Raw genomic sequence first — 26,768 nt, forward strand, 5'->3', positions numbered from 1 at the left:
AACAGCAGCCAAAATTCCTACCACCACAAAGCCCTGCTGAGCCAAGAGCTGAGCCCAAAACAGAGCCCCCTGAGCCAGCTGGTCCTGAGGCTCACCGACCTGAGCAACACCGACACTAACCAGCATCAGGACAGCACTGCTAGAGCACCACAACCCAGACTCAAGCACATCACAGCACAGATCAAACAGCAATATCTCACACACTGAGACACACACACACAAACACAACATAAACTGGAATGCTACAGAACCCTAAACACACAATACACACTAGCCGAATATTTGACCAAGATAAGAAACAACAAAAAGAAACAGACCCTGACAAGTACAGGCTCAGTGACCACAGCCTGGCCAGAGAAACTGGACACAGGCAGACCTGGCTGCCCAGAGAGGACAGGCTGTGCTCCCACTGCCAGCGGGGAGAAATAGAGACAGAGGTGCACTTCCTACTGCACTGTGACAAATATTCTGGGATTAGAGAAACATTCTTCCCCAAATATACAAATCTAATCCCAGAATTCCCACACCTGCCAGAATCACAACGGGTCCCAATCCTACTGGGAGAGGGAGGAGGGAACTCAGTTGAACTGGCAGCCCAGTATGTGATCTCCTGTCACAGCCTGAGGACCAGTGAGTCTGTCTCCCAATAATGCTCAATACGTTTACAGTATATGTAAATATTTTATAATATGTCTTTGTTGTAAATGTCTGTAATATGTCTGTAGATTTTATTTTTGTTTTGTTTCGTGTTAATTTTATTATTTTTTATTTGCTTTGGCAACACTGATTGTACCCATCAGTGGTACAGAGAGGGAGAGAGAGGGGGAGAGGCAGGGAGATGCAGGGAAGGATAAAGAATGGAAAAAGAGGGTGTCCAGGAGGAGGGAAAGGAGGGAGAGAGGGAGAGAGAACAGGGCAGCAGTCTGCTCTGTCAGCAGGGCTCAATGTAAATGGATTATGATGTGTCTGTATTGTAAATATTTGTAGATGTTGATTTAATTGTAAATGCTTTGGCAGCACTGAAATTCATTGGTCGTGCCAATAAATCTTCCTGAATTTAATGTAGAAGAGAACGAGTATATTATTGTAAAGATGAAGATGATGAACATGGAAAAAATGTTCGTTAGTATGCAATGCAGCGCTGAGTTCTTGTGCTTGTGCGCGCCATTCAGATAAGGTGCTGAGCTGAGCTGCGATCCTTCGGACTCTCATCATTATCTTCATCAGACCTTCAGACGCCCGGAACCTCTATGGCGGAAGGTGGCGTTTCACTCCGGAGCGTCCAAAACGCTGCCACCCGCTGGAGGTGCTTCCGGGTCTGGCTGTGTATGCGGGAGAGGAGTGAGGAAGGAGGGAGAGGTTGAAATATAGGGAGAACCTAGCGGCGGCGGTATCTGTCTTAGAAAAAGCGAGGAATAGTGCAGAACCGACTGCAGAAGAAACAGTATCGTGACACATTCTAGTGTTTTTGTGGGTGCAGAGGGGTGACCCACGCAGCCGGTCGGCCATAGTGGTAACACACGCGGCGCCAGCAGCTGACCAGCCGGCGGCGAGTGCGGACAGGAGCTCACAGGCGGCGAGCCTGCGGGGGCAGCGGCCGCGCCGAGATATCAAGGCCGAGGATGGCGACCGAGGGAGCGGAGCTGATCGACATCTACTCCGAGGATGAGTTCAACCAGAACAGCGCAGAGGTGAGGGGCGAGAGCCGTAGGGAGACGCGGAACGTGGAAACTGCAGGGAACTAAACCAGACTCTCCAGTGCACAGCAGTGTGATCCAGTCTGGGATCTGACACTCCAGTGCACAGCAGTGTGATCCAGTCTGGGATCTGACACTCCAGTGCACAGCGCTCTGATCCAGTCCGGGCTGTGAGACTCCCGGCACACAGCAGTGTGATCCAGTCCAGGCTGTGAGATCCAATCCGGGCTTTCAGACTCCAGTGCACAGTGGTGTGATCCAGTCTGGGATCTGACACTCCAGTGCACAGCAGTGTGACCCAGTCAGGGCTGTGAGACTCCAGTGCACAGCAGTGTGATCCAGTCTGGGATCTGACACTCCAGTGCACAGCAGTGTGACCCAGTCCAGGCTGTGAGACTCCAGTGCACAGCGCTGTGATCCAGTCTGGGATCTGACACTCCAGTGCACAGCAGTGTGACCCAGTCCGGGCTGTGAGACTCCAGTGCACAGCAGTGTGATCCAGTCTGGGATCTGACACTCCAGTGCACAGCGCTCTGATCCAGTCCGGGCTGTGAGACTCCCGGCACACAGCAGTGTGATCCAGTCCAGGCTGTGAGATCCAATCCGGGCTTTCAGACTCCAGTGCACAGTGGTGTGATCCAGTCTGGGATCTGACACTCCAGTGCACAGCAGTGTGACCCAGTCAGGGCTGTGAGACTCCAGTGCACAGCAGTGTGATCCAGTCTGGGATCTGACACTCCAGTGCACAGCAGTGTGACCCAGTCCGGGCTGTGAGACTCCAGTGCACAGCAGTGTGATCCAGTCTGGGATCTGACACTCCAGTGCACAGCAGTGTGACCCAGTCCAGGCTGTGAGACTCCAGTGCACAGCGCTGTGATCCAGTCTGGGATCTGACACTCCAGTGCACAGCAGTGTGACCCAGTCCGGGCTGTGAGACTCCAGTGCACAGCAGTGTGATCCAGTCTGGGATCTGACACTCCAGTGCACAGCAGTGTGACCCAGTCCGGGCTGTGAGACTCCAGTGCACAGCAGTGTGATCCAGTCTGGGATCTGACACTCCAGTGCACAGCAGTGTGATCTAGTCCGGGCTGTCGGACTCCAGTGCACATCATTGTGATCCAGTCCAGGGTGTGAGACTCCAGTGCACAGTGGTGTGATCCAGTCTGGGATCTGACACTCCAATGCACATTGGTGTGATCCAGTCTGGGCTGTGAGACTCCAGTGCACAGCTCTGTCATCCAGTCCAGGGTGTGAGACTCCCGGCGCACACCAGTGTGATCCAGTCTGGGCTGTCGGACTCCAGTGCACAGCGCTGTGATCCGCTGGGATCTGATCTGCGCTGGGATCTGACACTCCAGTGCACAGCTCTGTGATCCAGTCCAGGATCTGACATTCCAGTGCACAGTGGTGTGATCCAGTCTGGGCTGTGAGACTCCAGTGCACAGCAGTGTGATCCAGTCCTTATAGTCCAAACACAAGGCCGAAATCTTAACCTCCTGGAGGTGACTGATGTATCTCCATCTGATCCACCTGGAGTTGATCAGACTGCTATGCACTGGGTGTCTGACTGGACTGACTGGACTGTGAGCTGGATTAGTTATTAACTGGGATTATAATCAGACTCACACTGACAGAGCAGTCTGAGACTCTCCAGGCTGGACTGACTGGACTGTGAGCTGGATTAGTTATTAACTGGGATTATAATCAGACTCACACTGACAGAGCAGTCTGAGACTCTCCAGGCTGGACTGGACTGACTGGACTGTGAGCTGGATTAGTTATTAACTGGGATTACAATCAGACTCACACTGACAGAGCAGTCTGAGACTCTCCAGGCTGGACTGGACTGACTGGACTGGGAGCTGGATTAGTTATTAACTGGGATTACAATCAGACTCACACTGACAGAGCAGTCGTGAGACACTGCTTGGTTGAAATTATAATCTAACTCACAGTCTGGGACTCTAAATTGCTCCTTCTTTCTCCTCCATCTTTCTCTGCCTTCATCCCCCTTGTCCTTGTCTGTGTCTCCCAGGAGGTGGAGTTTACAGGGAGGGAGGAGCCATCTGATCTCTATGACGACGTGCTGACTGGCACAGTGGCTCGTGATAGGCCAGTGGGAGAGGGGGAGGCCCCTCCCCCTGGCAAGGGCCCGCCCCCGAAGGCGGAGAACAAGCCGGCGATCCTGTACACGTACAGCGGGGGGCGGAGCAAGAGGCTGGCCGTGTACGTGGGCAACTTCTCCTGGGTAAGAGCCGCGCCCTGCTGCCCCTGCTACCCCAGCCTGCGCTGTAACCCGCACCAACACTGCCTCTCTGTCACTCAGTGGACCACTGACCGGGACCTGATGGACGCTGCCCTGGCGATCGGAGTGAAGGACATCCAGGAGATCAAGTTCGCCGAGAACCGGGCCAACGGCCAGTCCAAAGGGTGAGTCTGCCTTTCGCCCTGCCTGCGTCCCCTAACACATGTCCTCTCGCCCCCCCTCGCTGACCCCTCTGCCCCCCCTCGCTCACCCCTCTGCCCCGTGTCCCTGCAGCTATGCGGAGATGGTGGTGTCGTCGGAGAGCTCTCTCCAGAGGCTGCTGGAGTCCCTGCCGCAGTGCGAGGTGAACGGCGAGCGAGTGGACTGTCGCTTCGCCACGAGGCAGAACTTCTCTCTGTTCGAAACGCAGGCCAAGAGACGTGAGTGACCGCCTGGCCTGCTGACCCGCTGACCGTGGTCTGACTGACCTGCTGCCCCCGGGCTGTGGTCTGGCTGACCTTGCTGGACTGACCTGCTGCCCCCGGGTTGTGGTCTGGCTGACCTTCTTCCCCTGGATTCTGGTCTGGCTGACCTGCTGCCCCGGGCTGTGGTCTGACTGACCCTGCTAGACTGACCTGCTGCCCCCAGGCTGTGGTCTGGCTGACCTGCTGCCCCCGGGTTGTGGTCTGACTGAACTTGCTGGACTGACCTGCTGCCCCTGGGCTGTGGTCTGGCTGACCTGCTGCCCCCGGGCTGTGGTCTGACTGACCTTGCTGGACTGACCTGCTGCCCCCGGGCTGTGGTCTGGCCGACCTGCTGCCCCTGGTCTGTGGTCTGACTGACCTTGCTGGACTGACCTGCTGCCCCCGGGCTGTGGTCTGGCTGACCTGCTGCCCCAGGCTGTGGTCTGACTGACCTTGCTAGACTGACCTGCTGCGCCCGGGCTGTGGTCTGGCTGACCTGCTGCCCCAGGCTGTGGTCTGGCTGACCTGCTGCCCCCAGGCTGTGGTCTGGCTGACCTGCTGCCCCCAGGCTGTGGTCTGGCTGACCTGCTGCCCCAGGCTGTGGTCTGGCTGACCTGTTGCCCCAGGCTGTGGTCTGGCTGACCTGCTCTCTCCTCTCTGTGTCTCAGGAGTCCCTCAGCGCTCTCAGCCTCGGGATTCTCTGGATTTTGGAGACTCCCGCCCCCCTGGCTCGTCCCCTGACCATCACCCCCACCCACCCCCCCATCCCCACCCCCACCCCCCCTCAGACAAGCCCTCCTCTCTCCCCCCGCCGTTCTACAGCCGCCCCCCTCCCTTTGCGGGAGACCTGCCCCGCCCCTTCCACCCCCCACCCGGCCTGCCCCCCCCTCCCCCGCCCATGCCACCCCTCCCTCACCTGTACCACCCTCCCCCCCCTCACCTGCCCAGCCAGGCTGCGCCCACCATGCACCTCAACCCTGCCTTCTTCCCGCCCACACCTGAAGGCTACAGCCAACCAGCGCACAGCAACACAGCCTATACCAGACACAGGTGAGTGTGACGCACGCACGCACGCACACAGGTGAGCGTGACGCACGCACGCACGCACACAGGTGAGCGTGACGCACGCACGCACGCACACAGGTGAGCGTGACGCACGCACGCACGCACACAGGTGAGCGTGACGCACGCACGCACGCACACAGGTGAGCGTGACGCACGCACGCACGCACACAGGTGAGCGTGACGCACGCACGCACACAGGTGAGCGTGAGGCACGCACGCACACAGGTGAGCGTGAGGCACGCACGCACACAGGTGAGCGTGACAGACACAGATTGGGGGTTGGGGGGTGAGAGAGAGGGGGGCTGGGTTGGGGGTGAGAGGGGGTGGTCTTTGGGTCGCTTGTGCTCTTGTGTGGCTCGGTCGTCCTGCATGAGGTCATGTCCACTGTGTCCTGCTGTCTCTGCAGGGAGGGGGACGCCCCCACAGCCCCCCTGACAGACACGGAGGTCGAGGAGCTCTTGAACAGGAACCGAGCGATCGCCAGCAGCGCCATGGCCAAGGCTGTGTCCGGCGCCAGCTCCGGTGAGAGGACTGGACACTGGACACTGGACACTGCACAGGGCTGAGACTGGACACTGCATTGGACTGAGACTGGACATTGCACTGGACTGAGACTGGACAGTGGACACTGGACACCGCACAGGACTGAGACTGGACACTGGACTGAGACTGGACACTGGACACCGCACAGGACTGAGACTGGACACTGGACACCCCACTGGACTGTGACTGGACACTGCACAGGACTGAGACTGGATACTGGACACTGCACCCAAGACTGGGCACTGTACCAGGCTCTGGACACTAACCACCCTGCCCTGTCCCAGGTGACTTCCCCGTTGCCATAGAGACGCTGCTGACGGCGATCGCGGTAATCAAGCAGTCGCGCGTGTGCAGCGATGAGCGCTGTCGGGCGCTGGTGACCTCGCTGAAGGACTGTCTGTACTCCATCGAGACCCGGTCCTACGGTTCACGGTGAGACAGCGTCACTCCAGAGAGAGAGAGTGAGACAGTGTGACTCAGGAGCACCAGAGTGAGAGGGTGAGACAGTGTGACTCAGGAGCACAGGAGTGAGAGGGTGAGACAGTGTGACTCAGGAGCACCAGAGTGAGAGAGTGAGACAGTGTGACTCAGGAGCACCGGAGTGAGACAGTGTGACTCAGGAGCACCAGAGTGAGAGGGTGAGACAGTGTGACTCAGGAGCACAGGAGTGAGAGGGTGAGACAGTGTGACTCAGGAGCACAAGAGTGAGAGGGTGAGACAGTGTGACTCAGGAGCACCGGAGCGAGAGGGTGAGACAGTGTGACTCAGGAGCACCGGAGCGAGAGGGTGAGACAGTGTGACTCAGGAGCACAGGAGTGAGAGGGTGAGACAGTGTGACTCAGGAGCACCAGAGTGAGAGGGTGAGACAGTGTGACTCAGGAGCACCAGAGTGAGAGGGTGAGACAGTGTGACTCAGGAGCACAGGAGTGAGAGGGTGTGACTCAGGAGCACAGGAGTGAGAGGGTGAGACAGTGTGACTCAGGAGCACCGGAGCAAGAGGGTGAGACAGTGTGACTCAGGAGCACCGGAGCGAGAGGATGTGACTCAGGAGCACAGGAGTGAGAGGGTGTGACTCAGGAGCACAGGAGTGAGAGGGTGAGACAGTGTGACTTAGGAGCACCAGACTGAGAGGGTGAGACAGTGTGATTCAGGAGCACAAGAGTGAGAGGGTGAGACAGTGTGACTCAGGAGCGCCAGAGTGAGAGGGTGAGACAGTGTGACTCAGGAGCACCGGAGCGAGAGGGTGAGACAGTGTGACTCAGGAGCACCGGAGCAAGAGGGTGAGACAGTGTGACTCAGGAGCACAGGAGTGAGAGGGTGAGACAGTGTGACTCAGGAGCACCGGAGCGAGAGGGTGAGACAGTGTGACTCAGGAGCACCGGAGCGAGAGGGTGAGACAGTGTGACTCAGGAGCACCGGAGCGAGAGGGTGAGACAGTGTGACTCAGGAGCACAAGAGTGAGAGGGTGAGACAGTGTGACTCAGGAGCACCGGAGCGAGAGGGTGAGACAGTGTGACTCAGGAGCACCGGAGCGAGAGGGTGAGACAGTGTGACTCAGGAGCACCGGAGCGAGAGGGTGAGACAGTGTGACTCAGGAGCACCGGAGCGAGAGGGTGAGACAGTGTGACTCAGGAGCACCGGAGCGAGAGGGTGAGACAGTGTGACTCAGGAGCACAGGAGTGAGAGGATGAGACAGTGTGACTCAGGAGCACAGGAGTGAGAGGGTGAGACAGTGTGACTCAGGAGCACCAGAGTGAGAGAGTGAGACAGTGTGACTCAGGAGCACCGGAGTGAGACAGTGTGACTCAGGAGCACCAGAGTGAGAGGGTGAGACAGTGTGACTCAGGAGCACAGGAGTGAGAGGGTGAGACAGTGTGACTCAGGAGCACAAGAGTGAGAGGGTGAGACAGTGTGACTCAGGAGCACCGGAGCGAGAGGGTGAGACAGTGTGACTCAGGAGCACCGGAGCGAGAGGGTGAGACAGTGTGACTCAGGAGCACAGGAGTGAGAGGGTGAGACAGTGTGACTCAGGAGCACCAGAGTGAGAGGGTGAGACAGTGTGACTCAGGAGCACCAGAGTGAGAGGGTGAGACAGTGTGACTCAGGAGCACAGGAGTGAGAGGGTGTGACTCAGGAGCACAGGAGTGAGAGGGTGAGACAGTGTGACTCAGGAGCACCGGAGCAAGAGGGTGAGACAGTGTGACTCAGGAGCACCGGAGCGAGAGGATGTGACTCAGGAGCACAGGAGTGAGAGGGTGTGACTCAGGAGCACAGGAGTGAGAGGGTGAGACAGTGTGACTTAGGAGCACCAGACTGAGAGGGTGAGACAGTGTGATTCAGGAGCACAAGAGTGAGAGGGTGAGACAGTGTGACTCAGGAGCGCCAGAGTGAGAGGGTGAGACAGTGTGACTCAGGAGCACCGGAGCGAGAGGGTGAGACAGTGTGACTCAGGAGCACCGGAGCAAGAGGGTGAGACAGTGTGACTCAGGAGCACAGGAGTGAGAGGGTGAGACAGTGTGACTCAGGAGCACCGGAGCGAGAGGGTGAGACAGTGTGACTCAGGAGCACCGGAGCGAGAGGGTGAGACAGTGTGACTCAGGAGCACCGGAGCGAGAGGGTGAGACAGTGTGACTCAGGAGCACAAGAGTGAGAGGGTGAGACAGTGTGACTCAGGAGCACCGGAGCGAGAGGGTGAGACAGTGTGACTCAGGAGCACCGGAGCGAGAGGGTGAGACAGTGTGACTCAGGAGCACCGGAGCGAGAGGGTGAGACAGTGTGACTCAGGAGCACCGGAGCGAGAGGGTGAGACAGTGTGACTCAGGAGCACCGGAGCGAGAGGGTGAGACAGTGTGACTCAGGAGCACAGGAGTGAGAGGATGAGACAGTGTGACTCAGGAGCACCGGAGCGAGAGGGTGAGACAGTGTGACTCAGGAGCACCGGAGCGAGAGGGTGAGACAGTGTGACTCAGGAGCACCGGAGCGAGAGGGTGAGACAGTGTGACTCAGGAGCACCGGAGCGAGAGGGTGAGACAGTGTGACTCAGGAGCACAAGAGTGAGAGGGTGAGACAGTGTGACTCAGGAGCACCGGAGTGAGAGGGTGAGACAGTGTGACTCAGGAGCACAGGAGCGAGAGGGTGAGACAGTGTGACTCAGGAGCACCGGAGCGAGAGGGTGAGACAGTGTGACTCAGGAGCACCGGAGCGAGAGGGTGAGACAGTGTGGCTCAGGAGCACCGGAGCGAGAGGGTGAGACAGTGTGACTCAGGAGCACCGGAGCGAGAGGGTGAGACAGTGTGACTCAGGAGCACAGGAGTGAGAGGGTGAGACAGTGTGACTCAGGAGCACAGGAGTGAGAGGGTGAGACAGTGTGACTCAGGAGCACCGGAGTGAGAGGGTGAGACAGTGTGACTCAGGAGCACAGGAGTGAGAGGGTGAAAGGGTTGAGCAGGGTGTGTTGACCCCGCAGTCATGGGTCCACCTGTCTCCTCCCGCCCCCTCAGGAAACGACACCGCTCTCGGGACCGGGACCGCGAGAGGGATCGGGACCGGGACCGCGAGAGGGATCGGGACCGGGATCGCGAGAGGGATCGGGACCGGGAACGAGAGCGCGAGAGGGAGGGGTCCCACAGCCAGCCCTGGGACGGGGGCTCACGGCGCCACCGGGAACGATCTCTCAGTGGCGAGAGGGAGAGACACCGCGAGCACAGGGACAGACATCGCTAGGACCGGTGAGCCTGCCTACCTGTCTCTCTCTCTCTTTCTCCACACCTCCCTCCCTGCCTGTCTCTCTCTCTCCTCCTCCATCACACACTGTATTATTATTATTGAGAGACAGGCTCACTGTCTGTTCCTCAGGCTGGGACAGGAGATCACACACTGTATTATTATTATTGAGAGACAGGCTCACTGTCTGTTCCTCAGGCTGGGACAGGAGATCACACACTGTATTATTATTATTGAGAGACAGGCTCACTGTCTGTTCCTCAGGCTGGGACAGGAGATCACACACTGTATTATTATTATTGAGAGACAGGCTCACTGTTCCTCAGGCAGGGACAGGAGATCACACACTGTATTATTATTATTGAGAGACAGGCTCACTGTCTGTTCCTCAGGCTGGGACAGGAGATCACACACTGTATTATTATTATTGAGAGACAGGCTCACTGTTCCTCAGGCTGGGACAGGAGATCACACACTGTATTATTAATATTGAGAGACAGGCTCACTGTTCCTCAGGCTGGGACAGGAGATCACACACTGTATTATAACTATTGAGAGACAGGCTCACTGTCTGTTCCTCAGGCTGGGATAGGAGATCACACACTGTATTATTATTATTGAGAGACAGGCTCACTGTCTGTTCCTCAGGCTGGGACAGGAGATCACACACTGTATTATTATTATTGAGAGACAGGCTCACTGTTCCTCAGGCTGGGACAGGAGATCACACACTGTATTATAATTATTGAGAGACAGGCTCACTGTCTGTTCCTCAGGCTGGGACAGGAGATCACACACTATTATTATTATTGAGAGACAGGCTCACTGTCTGTTCCTCAGGCTGGGACAGGAGATCACACACTGTATTATTATTATTGAGAGACAGGCTCACTGTTCCTCAGGCTGGGACAGGAGATCACACACTGTATTATTAATATTGAGAGACAGGCTCACTGTTCCTCAGGCTGTGACAGGAGATCACACACTTGGCTGCCAATTCAACTGAGTTCCCTCCTCCCTCTCCCAATAGGATTCGGACTTGTGATTCTGGCAGGTGTGGAAATTCTGAGATTAGATGTGGAAATTCAGGGAAGAATGTTTCTCTAATCCCAGAGTATCTGTCACAGTGCAGTAGGAAGTGCACCTCTGTCTCTATTTCTCCCCGCTGGCAGTGGGAGCACAGCCTGTCCTCTCTGGGCAGGCAGGTCTGCCCGTGTCCAGTTTCTCTGGCCAGGCTGTGGTCACTGAGCCTGTACTTCATCAGGGTCTGTTTCTTTTTGCTGTTTCTTATCTTGGTCAAATATTCGGCTAGTGTGTATTGTCTGTTTAGGGTTCTGTAGCATTCCAGTTTATGTTGTGTTTGTGTGTGTGTGTCCCAGTGTGTGAGATATTGCTGTTTGATCTGTGCTGTGATGTGGTTGAGTCTGAGTTGTGGTGCTCTAGCAGTGCTGTCCTGAGGCTGGTTAGTGTCGGTGTGGCTCAGGTCAGTGAGCCTCAGGACCAGCTGGCTCAGGGGGCTCTGTTTTGGGCTCAGCTCTTGGCTCAGCAGGGCTTTGTGGTGGTAGGAATTTTGGTCACTGTTTTTTAGGTGTAGCCAATACTTTAATACTCTTTTCTGTATGTTTATCAATAGTGGGTACTGACCTAATTTGGCCCTGCACCCGTTGTTAGGAGTTTTTCTCTGCACACGGAGGATGTTTCTACAGATCTCCATGTGCAGAGTTTCTGTGGGGTGTTCGTCCCATTGAGTGTACTCCTGGTCTGTGAGGGGACCCCACACTTCACTGCCGTATAGGGCAATTAGTTGGATTACACTTTCAGATATTTGGAGCCAGATTCTTGTTGGTGGGTTGATGTTGAAGAGCCTCCTTCTTATTGTGTAGAAAGCCCTGAGTGCCTTCACTGCCAGGTCAAAACTCCCAGATGAGCTGATGGTGAGACTGAGATATGTGTAGCTGGATGTGTGCTCCAATGTGTTGTTGTTCAGTGTGAATTTGTACCTGTTTCCCTGAGGTCTGGCTTTCTTCTGGAAAACCATAACTCTGGTCTTGTCCAGATTGACTGTCAGTGCCCAGGTCTGACAGTACTGCTCCAGCAGTGCCAGGTTCTGCTGCAGCCCCTGTTCTGTGGGCAACAGCAGGACCAGGTCATCTGCGTAGAGCAGGAACTTGATTTCTGTGTTGTGTAGTGTGAGACCAGGAGCTGCAGACTGTTCCAACATTCCTGCTAATTCGTTGATATAGATATTGAACAGTGTTGGGCTCAGGCTGCAGCCCTGTCTCACCCCACGGTGGTCTCTAACCCCTCTGCCCCCTCCTCTCTCCAGGACATTCCAGCCCCCGCCGCCCGAGGAGACAGAGGAGAGACTGTGGGGGTGCACCTCGCTCTGGGTCATGGGGCCTCCTTCCAGAAAGCTGCTGCTCAGCCCGGGGAATTCTGGGATTCCACCTCCCACTCTCTGTTTGCCCCAGATCCCTCTCACGCCCCCTGCCTCTCTCGCTGCCCCTCGCTGTTCACAAACAGACCCACGCTATCTGCCCCTGCGCTGTCTGAACCCCCCAGCGTGTTCGAGCGGGCCCCGTCTCTCCCCCTGCCCCCCTCTGCCCGGCGCGGGGCACCCGCTGGCAGTCTGCGGCCGCCGTGTGCGCTCGCGCGTTTTTTATTTTCATTTTAATTTGTGGGTGGGGACAGGCCGGGACGCCTGGGCCCCTCACCTCCACCCCTTCGTTTTTGAGAGGTTTCTCTGTGTTTGTGTCCTTTTTTTGTTTTTTTGTAACAAAATAAAAAAAAATAAAGAAAAAGTAGAGAAATAAAGAGATTTCCTCTGAAGGACAAGCACTCGCTGTTGGAGACAATAAAAGACGTCAGATGTTTTTAGAGTCGTGGTCCTTGTGTCTCAGTGGCTGAGAGCTGGGGGCTGTGCTCAGGGTGACTGCAGTGTGCAGCAGTGATCCACTGATTAACACAACCACCTGCGGCTCAGTGACTGAATTAACCACCTCCTGCGCAGGTGAGCTGATCTACTTACTAAAATAATCACACCTACACAGGTGAGCTGATCCAGTGACTGAATTAACCACCTGCTGCACGGGTGAGCTGATCCACTTACTGAAAAAACCACCTGTGGCTCAGGTGAGCTGATGCAGTTACTGCACTGACCTGCAACACAGTTGAGGACAGGGCTGTTAGAGTGACCGTGTCTCAGTGTGTCAGTACCTGGACAGGGCAGTCAGGGTGACCGTGTCTCAGGGGTCAGTACCTGGACAGGGCAGTCGGGGTGACCGTGTCTCAGGGGTCAGTACCTGGACAGGGCAGTCAGGGTGACCGTGTCTCAGTGTGTCAGTACCTGGACAGGGCTGTTAGAGTGACCGTGTCTCAGGGGTCAGTACCTGGACAGGGCAGTCAGGGTGACCGTGTCTCAGTGTGTCAGTACCTGGACAGGGCAGTCAGGGTGACCGTGTCTCAGTGTGTCAGTACCTGGACAGGGGAGTCAGAGTGACCGTGTCTCAGGGGTCAGTACCTGGACAGGGCAGTCAGGGTGACCGTGTCTCAGTGTGTCAGTACCTGGACAGGGCAGTCAGGGTGACCGTGTCTCAGTGTGTCAGTACCTGGACAGGGCAGTCAGAGTGACCGTGTCTCAGGGGTCAGTACCTGGACAGAGCAGTCAGGGTGACCGTGACCCCTGGACCACGCCTAGTAAATGTCGACTCTCAGGCAGGAACAGACTCAGTGGTCAGTCGCTGTAAAGCCTCTTTACTCCAAAGTTGACATTGTTACAGTCTGACAAGCCACCCGGATCCCCAGCGCTGTAGAGCACAACAGATGTGAATATATACATGTATAATCACACAGTACACACGGCTCCGCGTCCAGCAGCACCAGCGACTCGCGGCTCGGAACCGCACACACGGGCCTGTCTTCAGGAACACCGCCCCGCTGCTGCTCGGAACCGCACACACGGGCCTGTCTTCGGGAACACCGCCCCGCTGCGGCTCGGAACCGCACACGGGCCTGTCTTCGGGAACACCGCCCCGCTGCGGCTCGGAGCCTCACACACGGGCCTGTCTTCGGGAACACCGCCCCGCCGCGGCTCGGAGCCTCACGCACGGGCCTGTCTTCGGGAACACCGCCCCGCTGCTGCTCGGAACCGCACACACGGGCCTGTCTTCGGGAACACCGCCCCGCCGCGGCTCGGAGCCTCACACACGGGCCTGTCTTCGGGAACACCGCCCCGCCGCTGCTCGGAACCGCACACGGGCCTGTCTTCGGGAACACCGCCCCGCCGCTGCTCGGAACCGCACACGGGCCTGTCTTCGGGAACACCGCCCCGCCGCGGCTCGGAACCGCACACGGGCCTGTCTTCGGGAACACCGCCCCGCCGCTGCTCGGAACCGCACACGGGCCTGTCTTCGGGAACACCGCCCCGCTGCGGCTCGGAGCCTCACACACGGGCCTGTCTTCGGGAACACCGCCCCGCCGCTGCTCGGAACCGCACACACGGGCCTGTCTTCGGGAACACCGCCCCGCCGCGGCTCGGAGCCTCACACACGGGCCTGTCTTCGGGAACACCGCCCCGCCGCTGCTCGGAACCGCACACGGGCCTGTCTTCGGGAACACCGCCCCTCTGCTGCTCCGAACCGCACACGGGCCTGTCTTCGGGAACACCGCCCCGCCGCTGCTCGGAACCGCACACGGGCCTGTCTTCGGGAACACCGCCCCGCCGCTGCTCGGAACCGCACACGGGCCTGTCTTCGGGAACACCGCCCCGCTTCTGCTCGGAACCACACGCATGGGCCTGTCTTCGGGAACACCGCCCCGCCGCGGCTCGGAACCGCACACACGGGCCTGTCTTCGGGAACACCGCCCCGCCGCTGCTCGGAACCGCACACGGGCCTGTCTTCGGGAACACCGCCCCTCTGCTGCTCCGAACCGCACACGGGCCTGTCTTCGGGAACACCGCCCCGCCGCTGCTCGGAACCGCACACGGGCCTGTCTTCGGGAACACCGCCCCGCCGCTGCTCCGAACCGCACACGGGCCTGTCTTCGGGAACACCGCCCCGCCGCTGCTCCGAACCGCACACGGGCCTGTCTTCGGGAACACCGCCCCGCTGCAGCGTCAGAACTCGACTCCTCCGTCTCGGGATCCGACTGCTGTCCCCGTGCTGCTCAGAGTCTGTTACTGAGACGCCTCTAATACACATGACTGGACCTGCAAGATGGACAGAGAAAGTGTCCCAGAGTGACCATGTCTCAGTGGGTCGGTACCTGGACAGGGCAGTCAGGGTGACCGTGTCTCAGGGGTCAGTACCTGGACAGGGCAGTCAGAGTGACCGTGTCTCTGTGTGTCAGTACCTGGACAGGGCAGTCAGAGTGACCGTGTCTCAGGGGTCAGTACCTGGACAGGGCAGTCAGGGTGACCGTGTCTCAGGGGTCAGTACCTGGACAGGGCAGTCAGAGTGACCGTGTCTCTGTGTGTCAGTACCTGGACAGGGCAGTCAGGGTGACCGTGTCTCAGTGTGTCAGTACCTGGACAGGGCAGTCAGAGTGACCGTGTCTCAGGGGTCAGTACCTGGACAGGGCAGTCAGAGTGACCGTGTCTCTGTGTGTCAGTACCTGGACAGGGCAGTCAGAGTGACCGTGTCTCAGGGGTCAGTACCTGGACAGGGCAGTCAGGGTGACTGTCTCGGGGGTCAGTACCTGGACAGGGCAGTCAGGGTGACCAGGCCCAGCAGCAGCTCCAGGCAGTAGAAGACCAGCAGGACGGCGTTGAGCAGCAGCTCCAGACGCAGCACGAAGGTCTGCAGCAGCAGGAAGTAGACAGAGAGAACAGCGCAGGGAACCAGCAGCCCCACACTGAGCCCCAGCGTGAGCGAGTGCTGACACAGGTTCCCCTTCGAGCCTGAGGACACAGGACACACAGGACACACAGTCTGAGGACACAGGACACACAGGACACACAGTCTGAGGACACAGGACACACAGCACACACAGTCTGAGGACACAGGACACACATCACACAGCCTGAGGACACAGGACACACAGCACACACAGCCTGAGGACACAGCACACACAGCACACACAGCCTGAGGACACAGCACACACAGCACACACAGCCTGAGGACACAGGACACACATCACACAGCCTGAGGACACAGGACACACAGGACACACAGTCTGAGGACACAGCACACACAGCCTGAGGACACAGCACACACAGCCTGAGGGTCAGACACACACACAAACACACACAGCGTGAGGGTCAGACACACACAAAGCATAAGGGTCAGACACACACACACACACACACACACAGCGTGAGGGTCAGACACACACACACACACACACACACACACACAGCGTGAGGGTCAGACACACACACAGCATGAGGGTCAGACACACAGGACACACAGCATGAGGGTCAGACACAAACACACAGGACACACAGCGTGAGGGTCAGACACAAACACACAGGACACACAGCGAGGGTCAGGCACAAACACACAGGACACACAGCGTGAGGGTCAGACACAAACACACAGGACACACAGCGTGAGGGTCAGACACACACACAGGACACACAGCGTGAGGGTCAGACACAAACACACAGGACACACAGCGAGGGTCAGGCACAAACACACAGGACACACAGCGTGAGGGTCAGACACAAACACACAGGACACACAGCGAGGGTCAGGCACAAACACACAGGACACACAGCGTGAGGGTCAGACACAAACACACAGGACACAGCGTGAGGGTCAGACACAAACACACAGGACACAGTGTGAGGGTCAGACACACACACAGGACACACAGCGTGAGGGTCAGACACAAACACACAGGACACACAGCGAGGGTCAGACACACACACAGGACACACAGCGTGAGGGTCAGACACAAACACACAGGACACACAGCGTGAGGGTCAGACACAAACACACTGGACACACAGCGTGAGGGTCAGACACAAACACACAGGACACACAGCGTGAGGGTCAGACACAAACACACAGGACACACAGCGTGAGGGTCAGACACAAACACACAGGATACACAGCGAGGGTCAGGCACAAACACACAGGACACACAGCGTGAGGGTCAGACACAAACACACAGGACACACAGCGTGAGGGTCAGACACAAACACACAGGACACAGTGTGAGGGTCAGACACAAACACACAGGACACAGCGTGAGGGTCAGACACACACACAGGACACACAGCGTGAGGGTCAGACACAAACACACAGGATACACAGCGTGAGGGTCAGACAAACACACAGGACACACAGCGTGAGGGTCAGACACACACACAGGACACACAGCGAGGGTCAGGCACAAACACACAGGACACACAGCGTGAGGGTCAGACACAAACACACAGGATACACAGCGTGAGGGTCAGACACAAACACACAGGACACACAGCGTGAGGGTCAGACACACACACAGGACACACAGCGTGAGGGTCAGACACAAACACACAGGACACACAGCGTGAGGGTCAGACACAAACACACTGGACACACAGCGTGAGGGTCAGACACAAAGACACAGGACACACAGCGTGAGGGTCAGACACAAACATACAGGACACACAGCGTGAGGGTCAGACACAAACACACAGGACACACAGCGTGAGGGTCAGACACAAACACACAGGACACACAAACACACTCTCACACACACACGTAGACTGTGCTCCTGACCGTAGAAGAGGCGCAAGATCTCCAGTCCCAGGAACAGGAACAACAGCACCAGGTCAAGGGTCAGGTTTGCAGGGGGATAGGGCAACAGAACTCCTGCACATAGAGAGGGGGGTTAATATATATAACACCCTGAGAGAGAGAGGGGGGGGTTAGTGTATATCACACCCTGAGAGAGAGAGGGGTTACTGTTCATAACACCCTGACAGAGAGAGAGGGGGGTTGGTGTATATAACACCCTGAGAGAGAGAGGGGGGTTACTGTATATAACACCCTAAGAGAGAGGGGGGTTAGTGTCTATAACACCCTGAGAGAGAGAGGGGGGTTACTGTATATAACACCCTGAGAGAGAGGGGGGTTAGTGTCTATAACACCCTGAGAGAGAGGGGGGTTAGTGTCTATAACACCCTGAGAGAGAGGGGTTAGTGTATATAACACCCTTACAGAGAGAGAGGGGTTACTGTATATAACACCCTGAGAGAGAGAGGGGGGTTAGTGTATATAACACCCTGAGAGAGAGGGGGGTTAGTGTATATAACACCCTGAGAGAGAGAGAGGGGGGTTACTGTTTATTGAGGGATCAAAACAACAGCAGATATTCAAATTCACGTTCATCATGTTGTTCGACATGAGTGTGTTTTAATTAAGGCTCAGGGTTAGAGGGCACTAACCTTTGTACACGAACATGAGAATCTCAGCAATGAAGAAGACAGCAAAGTACCAGCCAGTGAGGTACAGCAGGACCTGTAGTGGAGCAGAGGGCAGCTGCAGGCACAGGTCAAGGAGCTGATGCTGACTCGGACACCCTGACACCCTGCGCCTATTCCTCCTCCCAGCTTCCTAACACCCTCACTTCCCAGCTCTGCTCCTTTCCTGTCCTTCCTCTATCCTTATCTTTCCTACACATCTCTCTCCTCCCTGTACTCCTCCTCTCCCATCTCTCTCCTCCCTCTGTCCCTCCTCTCCCATCTCTCTCCTCCCTGTACTCCTCCTCTCCCATCTCTCTTCTCCCTCCTCTCCCATCTCTCCTCCCTCTGTCCCTCCTCTCTCATCTCTCTCCTCCCTCTGTCCATCCTCTCCCTCCTCTCTCCTCCCTCTGTCCCTCCTCTCTCCTCCCTCTATCCCTCCTCTCCCATCTCTTTCCCTCCCCTCTCCTCCCATTCCCTCTCCTCCCTCTATCCCAGAGACACCAGCAGGATACAGTGTCCTCCCTCTTACCTGTAAGAAGACAGAAGGCTGGTTATGGTTATATGAAGTTATGGTGTAATGATATTGTGTTGAACACCACAACACAATACCAACATACCAACACTGTACTTTACCACACTTTACTGCACTGTACCACCCCTCACTGTGCTTTACTGTACTTTACCACAGTTTACTGCACTGTACCACCCCTCGCTGTTCTTTACTGTACTTTACCGCACTGTAACAACCTAACTGTGCTTTACTGTACTTTACCACACTTTACTGCGCTGTAACACCCCTCGCTGTGCTTTACTGTACTTTACCACACTTTACTGCACTGTAACACCCCTCGCTGTGCTTTACTGTACTTTACCACACTTTACTGCACTGTACCACCCCTCGCTGTGCTTTACTGTACTTTACCACACTTTACTGCGTTGTTACACCCCTCGCTGTGCTTTACTGTACTTTACCACACTTTACTGCGCTGTACCACGCTGTTCGCCGGACTGTTCGTCCAGGCACTTCAGCTCCACGGCAAATTGAAGTGCAGAAACAGAGCCGAAACGGAAACCCGGGCCGCCCAGCCGGTTCAGCTCTCTCACCCGGTCCAGCCGGGGTTTACCGGTACCGACAGCGCGACAGGGGTATTTCACGCTTCACACAGACGGTCAGTTCTTCACTCACCGACAGACGCCATGTTCCCTCACCATGGAAACGGCTTCCTCCTCCCGCGAGCCTCTGGCAGTGACGTCAGATCCCGTGACGTCCCGGCTACCATAAAGCCGAGACTATCAGCGCAACTCCCGACCGGAGCGAGCGGCCGTGCTGTGTAGAAGTGCCCACAGGCTGCACTGACGCCTCCGTGGAAATAGGAAACAATCTGATATTTCTAGGTGATACGACATGTGGCCTGATTTTTTCAAAAGCTTTAATTTAATAATAATACCTTGCATTTATATAGAGCCCGTCTCCCTCACTGCTGGTTCAAATGCCATCTTAAAACGTCTCAGATAACATCTTGCTGGCCGCATCCGCACAGTAGTTTAGACGCCACCTGGTTTCTGCTCATTGCGCTTTGAAAACCAGCGAGTGCGCGAGAAGAAATTCACATTCTCAAGGCAGCTCACTGACGTCTTTTCCAGGCGTCTGTGACGTTTCTCTCTTCTCCCCGTCAGTCACCCTGGATACTGTTGCCGGGAGACGCCGTGTTTGGGTCGCAGCCCGGGAGACAGATCCCAGCTCCATCCGCAGAGATCCTGTTGGACACAGGTAAGGGTTTCGGAGGCGATATCCTGCAAGAGGGAGCCAGCAGGACCACCAGACAGGGCTCAGACCCGCGTGTTCGTGGCTCTTTGATCTCATCCACACGAGTGGACAGTGGATCCAGTTGTGTTTAAGTTGTATGTTATTGAACTTTTTTGTGGTTGCTGCTGCTGTTCTGTATTTTAGGGTTTCCTTAATGTCTTTGTATTGGAGCGTTCATGCAAATAAGCATTTCATTGCACATATAAACAGAACTGAACAGATGTTTCTCCAAAGGACCCAGGGTACTGGGTTCAATACGGTGGCAGGGAGGCCAGTTCCACACTCCCAACCCCCTGAGTGTACAGCAGTGCCTCCTGCTGTCCCTGTAGTTTCCAGTCCATTGGTTTGTGTGACTGCTGACCATAAAGATGCCCACTGGTTTACTTGCATCAGGTCCCATTGCAGTCCACTCTATTCAAAACTAAAGAGACTCAGTTCCTCCAGCATGTCTGTGTGGGACACTCCCTTTAGACTAAAGAGAATCCATTCCTCCGGCCTGTCAGTGAAGGACACTCCCTTCAGACTAAAGAGACTCAGTTCCTCCAGCCTGTCGGTGTGGGACACTCCCTTCAGACTAAAGAGACTCAGTTCCTCCAGCCTGTCGGTGTGGGACACTCCCTTCAGACTAAAGAGACTCAGTTCCTCCAGTGTGTCAGTGAGGGACACTGGGGGTGTATCTGTTGTCTATCCTGCCCTCTAAGCCAGGCTGTCTGTACTCCTACGGTGTCCTTGGTGCTATAACCTGGAGAACCTCACTGCTCTCCTCTCCCATCCATCCTCTCCTCTCCTGTCCCCCTCCTCTTCTGTCCCTGCTCTCCTGTCCCCACTCTCCTCTCCTGTCCCCCTGCTCTCCTGTCCCTGCTCTCCTCTCCTGTCCCCACTCTCCTCTCCTGTCCCCCTGCTCTCCTGTTCCTCCTCTCCTCTCCCGCTCTGCTCTCCTGTGCCTCCTCTCTCTCAGATGATGGCGCGAGTTGCAGTAGGTCGGCCCTGCCCCAGTGTGTTGGCCAGCGTGGGCGCGGATGTGAACCCCCTGAGCTTCTACAGCACCTCCTACAGCGCCTCCTATGGTGAGTGGGGGTACTGCGCGAGGGGGGAGGAGTGCAGGCAGACGCAGTTTTCACGGATCGAGGAGCTCAGCTCCTTTCTCTTTCTCCTGTTCTCCCCCTGCTCTGTTCTAGGAACCGCGCAGTTTGTCCCCCGGCCGGGGCGTCACTCTGGGACAGGGTACGCCGCCAACCTGCGCCCTGTTCTGCATTACCAGCCCAGCCTGGACCGCACGGACAACCCCCCGCTGGGGTACGCTGGGAGATGGGAGAGAGGGAGAGGAGGAGCCCAGGGAGATGGGAGAGAGGGAGAGGAGGAGACCAGGGGGATGGGAGAGAGGAGGAGACTGGGGAGATGGGAGAGAGGAGGAGACCAGGGAGACTGGAGAGAGGGAGGGGAGGAGATGGGAGAGAGGGAGAGGAGGAGACTGGGGAGACAGGAGAGAGGGAGAGGAGGAGACTGGGGAGACAGGAGAGATGGAGAGAAGGTGGAGATGGAGGAGGAGCAGACAGGAGATGGAGGAGGAAAGGACAGAGGGGGAGAAATTCTTTGGAGTGAGTCTGGATTTTAAGAGTGTGGTGTAAATCTGGTGTGAATCTGTATTGGAAGAGTACAGTGTGAATCTGGTGTGAATCTGTATTGGAAGAGTACAGTGTGAATCTGGAGTCAGTCTGTATTGGAAGAGTATAGTGTGAATCTGGAGTCAGTCTGTATTGGAAGAGTACAATGTGAATCTGGAGTCAGTCTGTATTGGAAGAGTACAATGTGAATCTGGAGTGAGTCTGTATTGTAAGGGTGTGGTGTGAATCTGGAGTGAGTCTGTATTGGAAGAGTACAGTGTGAATCTGGAGTGAGTCCGTATTGGAAGAGTGAGATGTTCCTCTTTCTCTCCTCAGGCTCTCCCTGCTGGACAGCCTCCAGTCGGTGACTCACAGGCACTTCCTGCCGCTCTGCCGCCCGGACGGCTCGGAGCCTCTGCCCCAGATCCGCGGGAAGAGGGAGAGTGCATACCTGCGGGACACAGCTGTGGAGAGAGGAGTGAGGAGGAGTGAGAGTGCGGGAGACTAAGGAGAGACGGGAGAGGGAGACAGGAGGGAGGAGAGGGGGTGGATAGGAGCAGCGAGTGTTTTCTATTGCTATTGCAGGGTAGTATGAGCTGTGATTGTTGTTCTGTGCTGCTGTAACCTTTGTATTAACCCTCCTCTCTCCTCTCTCCTCTCTCCTCTCTCCTCTCTCCTCTCTCCTCTGTCTCTACCTCTGCAGGGCAAAATGTTGCATCAGTCAGAGTATCAGGGCCACTTTGTCCCATTTGCCACTGGCCCAGCAGGTCCAGGTAGGATACTGATAATGAACTGTTGCAGTATTTACCCCGTAGGACACCGCGGTAAACACAGATACCGTACCTGACTGACGCAGTATTTACCCCGTAGGACACCATGGTAAACACAGATACTGTACCTGACTGACGCAGTATTTAGCCCGTAGGACACCGCGGTAAACACAGATACTGTACCTGACTGACCCAGTATTTACCCTGTAGGACACCACGGTAAACGCCTATGGCTCACTGCTGCAGTATTTACCCTGTAGGACTCCTTGGTGGTTCAAGTTCAAGTTTATTTGTCAGTCCAGCCATGTACAAGTATACAGAGGAGCGAGATATCGTTCTCCTGGTCTGCGGTGCGAATACAGACAGACACTGACAAGACAATGCTATAGACATGGACATTTCTGACAGGGTTCAGGGTACATAAAGTGCAATGTGCAGACTGCAAGTTACTTTACAGGATTGTGCAAAGAACACATCAGACAGTGTGCCTGACATTAGGCAAAAAAGAACTAAGTTTCCAGATTTGGAGTAGGTGCAGTGGGTACCAGGGTGTTGAGGGGCCTGACAGCCTGTGGAAGAAAGCTGTGACAGAGTCTGGTGGAGCTGGGCTGTGTACTGCGATACCTTTTACCAGATGGTAGGAGGGCAGAGGTTGCAGGAGGGGTGGGAGGGATCGTCCATGATCCTGAAGGCTTGGTGTGTGCAGCGTGTGGGGTACAGTAGATGTCCTGACTGGACGGAAGGGAGGCTCCAGTGATGTTTCCTGCTGTATTGACAGCTGGTTGCAGGGACTTGCGGTCTGAGATCTTACAATTCCCAAACCAGACACTGATGCAGTTGGTCAAGATGCTCTCGATGGAGCCTCTGTAGAATGTGGATAGTATGGGGGGGAGGTTTGCCCTTCTCAGTTGCTCCAGGAAGGGGAGACGTTGTTGTGCTTTTTTAGCTAGGGAGTAAACGCTGATAGCTCGCTGCCACACCCTGTTTCTACCCTGGTACAGGGGGGTGTCCTGAGTAGTGGTTGCTCTCTGGGTGCTGAGATGATATTGTCTCTGCTCTTGTGTCTTTGCTGCCCTTGTTTCCCTCAGTGAACCTGCAGCACAGAACTATTGGCCAACAGCAGGGGTCAGGGTTCACGCAGGGGTCAGAGGTCCAACCATTCACCTTTGTCCCCAGAGGCAACACTCCCAGTATCAGCGGGGTCAGTCTCTCTCTCCCACAGTCTGCCTGTCTCATTCTCTCACTGTCTCACTCCCTCACAGTCTGCCTGTCTCATTCTCTCTGTCTCACTCTCTCACAGTCTACCTGTCTCACTCCCTCACAGTCTACCTGTCTCACTCCCTCACAGCCTGTCTCATTTTCTCACTGTCTCACTCTCTCTCTGTCTCATTGTCACAGTCTGCCTGTCTTATCAGCACTTTGAGAAGCCACCTTTAAAGGCGCTATAAAAAAATAACGTTTCTTATTATTATTCATCACTCTTTCACTGTCTGCCTGTCTCTCTCTCGCACTGCCTCACACCCATCTCTCTGCTCCCTGCCCTGTGCTGACTGGGTGATGCTGGTCTCTCCAGCCTGATGACTCAGCTCACCTGACAAGAAACACCATCATGAAAACAGACTTCCTGCCATCCCAGACTCTGCAGGTAACTGTCTGTCTGAGCAACGGTGTGTCGGTGTGTCTCTCGGTGTGTCAGTGTGTCTCTCGGTGCGTCGGTATCTGTGAGCGACGGCGTGTCTGTGTCTCTCGGTGTGTCTGTGTGTCTTGGTGTGTCTCTCGATGTGTCTGTGTGTTTCGGTGTGTCTCTTGGTGTGTCGGTGTGTCTTGGTGCGTTCGTGTGTTTCTCAATGTGTCAGTGTGTCTCGATGTGTCCGTATGTGTCTCGGTGTGCCAGTCTGTCTAGGCGTGTTGTATCTGAGCGACGGTGTGTCTGTGTGTCTCTCGATGTGTCAGTGTGTCTTGGTGTGTCTCTCGGTGTGTCTGTGCGTTTCGATGTGTCTCTCGGTGTCTTGGTGTGTCCGTGTGTTTCTCAATGTGTCCGTGTGTGTCTCGGTGTGTCGGTCTGTCGAGGCGTGTCGTATCTGAGCGAGTGTGTCTCGGTGTGTCCGTGTGTGTCTCGGTGTGTCGGTCTGTCTAGGCGTGTCGTATCTGAGCAACGGTGTGTCTGTGTGTCTCTCGATGTGTCTGTGTGTCTCTGTGTATCCGTGTGTGTCTCGGTGTGTCGGTCTGTCTAGGCGTGTCGTATCTGAGCGACGGTGTGTCTGTTTGTCTCTCGATGTGTCTGTGTGTCTCTGTGTATCCGTGTGTGTCTCGGTGTGTCGGTCTGTCTAGGCGTGTCGTATCTGAGCGACGGTGTGTCTGTGTTTTCAGGGCAGTGAGTGTTGGCCCAGGCTGGCTCGGGGTTCTGTCACAGAGTCGGGGTTCAGCAGAGAGATCAGCGCTCCCCTCAGAGCTGGGGTGAGTACACCCTCGCCCCTCGCCAGCTCAGCCCTCACCTCCTCCGGCCTGACTGCGCTCTCCTGCTCCCAGGTCCCCAAGTGTGCTGAGGCTCGAACCCGGAGCCAGCAGAGCCGCGCGGCGCCAGGAGGGACAGTCTCCAGCAGGAAGGTGAGGGCTCCAGCCTCTCTCAGGAGGTGATGATGAGTTGGTGGAGCAGCTGCAGTTCTGTGACCCCGAAACTGTCTGATTTCAGGAGTTATCAGGGTTCAGCATCAACAACACTCCGTACCTGAGCCAGCCCCAGGACCCCCAGAGTCTGGAGCACTTCCTGACAAACTACGACATCAGGTCAGTGTGTGTGTGTGTGTGTGTGTGTGTGTGTGTGAGGAACTGTGACGGCGGGGCAGTGTGTGTGTTTATGTGCTGGGGAGTGTGTGCGCGGAGTAGTGTCTGTTTGTGGGTCAGTGTGTGGGTCAATGTCTGTGTGTGTGCGGGGCAGTGTCTGTGTGTGGGTCAGTGTGTGGGTCAATGTCTGTGTGTGTGCGGGGCAGTGTCTGTGTGTGGGTCAGTGCGTGGGGCAGTGTGTGTGTGTGGGTCAGTGTGTGTGCCACTGTCCTGTTGTTGCAGGTTCGTTGATCCTGCCCCGGTGGGGGTGTTCCGGGAGGGGTGGGTCCGGGGGGGGATTCACAGACCCAGAGGTCCAGGCCTGACAGCGCGAGACGACCGGATCACACTGGGAGAGAGAGGGACTGGGGGACCCCTGCACCCCCAGCAGAGCCGGTGAGATACAGCCTGGCCTCCCTCTGCCTCCTGGGCCACAAGGGGGAGCTCTCTAACACTGCAGCCACAAGGGGGAGCTCTAACACTGCAGCCACAAGGGGAGCACAGTAACACTGCAGCCACAAGGGGAGCTCTAACACTGCAGCCACAAGGGGGAGCTCTCTAACACTGCAGCCACAAGGGGAGCTCTAACACTGCAGCCACAAGGGGAGCTCTAACACTGCAGCCACAAGGGGGAGCTCTCCAACACTGCAGCCACAAGGGGAGCACAGTAACACTGCAGCCACAAGGGGAGCTCTAACACTGCAGCCACAAGGGGAGCTCTAACACTGCAGCCACAAGGGGGAGCTCTCCAACACTGCAGCTACAAGGGGAGCTCTCCAACACTGCAGCCACAAGGGGGAGCTCTAACACTGCAGCCACAAGGGGGAGCTCTAACACTGCAGCCACAGGGGGAGCTCTCCAACACTGCAGCCACAAGGGGAGCACAGTAACACTGCAGCCACAAGGGGAGCTCTCTAACACTGCAGCCACAAGGGGGCAGCACTGCTCCTCCTCTCACCTGCTGCAGGCTTGGTGTACAAACACTGCTCATGTTCCTGTCTCTTCTCTAGGGTGACCTGGAAATAAAAACAAATATTCCTTCTTCACCGAGGGAAGAGGAGCACCTGCTAATCCATTACCTGGATACTTTCTTACAATGCAAATAAAACTGTAATAAATTGACTCTTCCATCAGACTCTTGGTTAATCTTTTATTGTGTATTTATGTCAAAAAGAATGTCTTCTTCTCTTCTGAACTTCATCTTCATGTGTCTGACTCTGTCAGTCAGCCTGTCTCTCTGTCAGCCTGTGACTCTGTCAGTCAGCCTGTGTCTCTCTCTGTCAGTCTGTCTCAGTCAGTCTCACAGTGCTTTAGTGACTCAGGGTCCTGGCTGTCAATCAGGACAGTGTATAAGTGGACGCAAGGTTGCCAAGGTGAGGACACCCTGTTGGCATGGTGATGGCACAGGCCTGTCCCCCAGTCACTGATGTCGAAGAGAGTGGACAGGGAACCTGCTGCCGGCTGCTCGGCTCCTCTCCAGGGGAAGAGAGGGGAGACGGCCTGCAGGCACCTCACAGCTGCAGCATCAACACGCAGTGACATCACCACTGAGGACACGTGATGAAGCAGGAAGAGCTAACCTTAACCGACACCCCATCTGTCTCAGCGAACCCCTCTATACCTCTGTATTCT

At 56.2% G+C, this 26,768-nt stretch overlaps 3 protein-coding genes across 4 annotated transcripts; 2 read left to right on the top strand and 1 right to left on the bottom strand.

Annotated features, from left to right (window-relative positions):
* The first annotated feature begins 1,304 nt into the window (after nt 1-1,304).
* On the top strand, nt 1,305-12,610 carry LOC148819708 (cleavage and polyadenylation specificity factor subunit 7-like). The gene is made up of 9 exons (XM_088935258.1): nt 1,305-1,691; nt 3,733-3,945; nt 4,024-4,127; nt 4,237-4,382; nt 5,075-5,456; nt 5,878-5,993; nt 6,299-6,446; nt 9,515-9,742; nt 12,064-12,610. Exons 1-8 carry the CDS (start codon nt 1,623-1,625, stop codon nt 9,735-9,737), a joined length of 1,401 nt encoding a protein of 466 aa, XP_088791384.1. The 5' UTR covers nt 1,305-1,622; the 3' UTR covers nt 9,738-9,742; nt 12,064-12,610.
* Nucleotides 12,611-13,475: 865 nt separating this feature from the next.
* Nucleotides 13,476-19,743, bottom strand: tmem216 (transmembrane protein 216). Its single transcript, XM_088934829.1, has 7 exons — nt 19,581-19,743; nt 19,319-19,492; nt 18,645-18,661; nt 18,115-18,208; nt 17,447-17,539; nt 15,435-15,636; nt 13,476-14,946 (listed from the first exon to the last, which is right to left on the bottom strand). Exons 2-7 carry the CDS (start codon nt 19,329-19,331, stop codon nt 14,928-14,930), a joined length of 438 nt encoding a protein of 145 aa, XP_088790955.1. The 5' UTR covers nt 19,332-19,492; nt 19,581-19,743; the 3' UTR covers nt 13,476-14,927.
* On the top strand, nt 19,702-26,266 carry saxo4 (stabilizer of axonemal microtubules 4). Of its 2 annotated transcripts, XM_088934828.1 has the most exons (12): nt 19,702-19,903; nt 20,898-21,006; nt 21,118-21,235; nt 21,880-22,021; nt 22,247-22,316; nt 23,402-23,514; nt 23,887-23,958; nt 24,684-24,770; nt 24,843-24,920; nt 25,006-25,100; nt 25,380-25,532; nt 26,147-26,266. In XM_088934828.1, exons 2-12 carry the CDS (start codon nt 20,898-20,900, stop codon nt 26,160-26,162), a joined length of 1,053 nt encoding a protein of 350 aa, XP_088790954.1. In that variant the 5' UTR covers nt 19,702-19,903; the 3' UTR covers nt 26,163-26,266. The 2 variants fall into 2 exon arrangements, with proteins under 2 accessions (XP_088790954.1, XP_088790953.1); XM_088934827.1 differs by having other exon boundaries at nt 19,718-19,903; nt 24,684-24,920.
* The last annotated feature ends 502 nt before the right edge of the window (nt 26,267-26,768 follow it).

Source organism: Atractosteus spatula, chromosome 16, assembly GCF_055471065.1.
Source record: "Atractosteus spatula isolate fAtrSpa1 chromosome 16, fAtrSpa1.hap1, whole genome shotgun sequence".
Taxonomy (NCBI): domain Eukaryota; kingdom Metazoa; phylum Chordata; class Actinopteri; order Semionotiformes; family Lepisosteidae; genus Atractosteus; species Atractosteus spatula.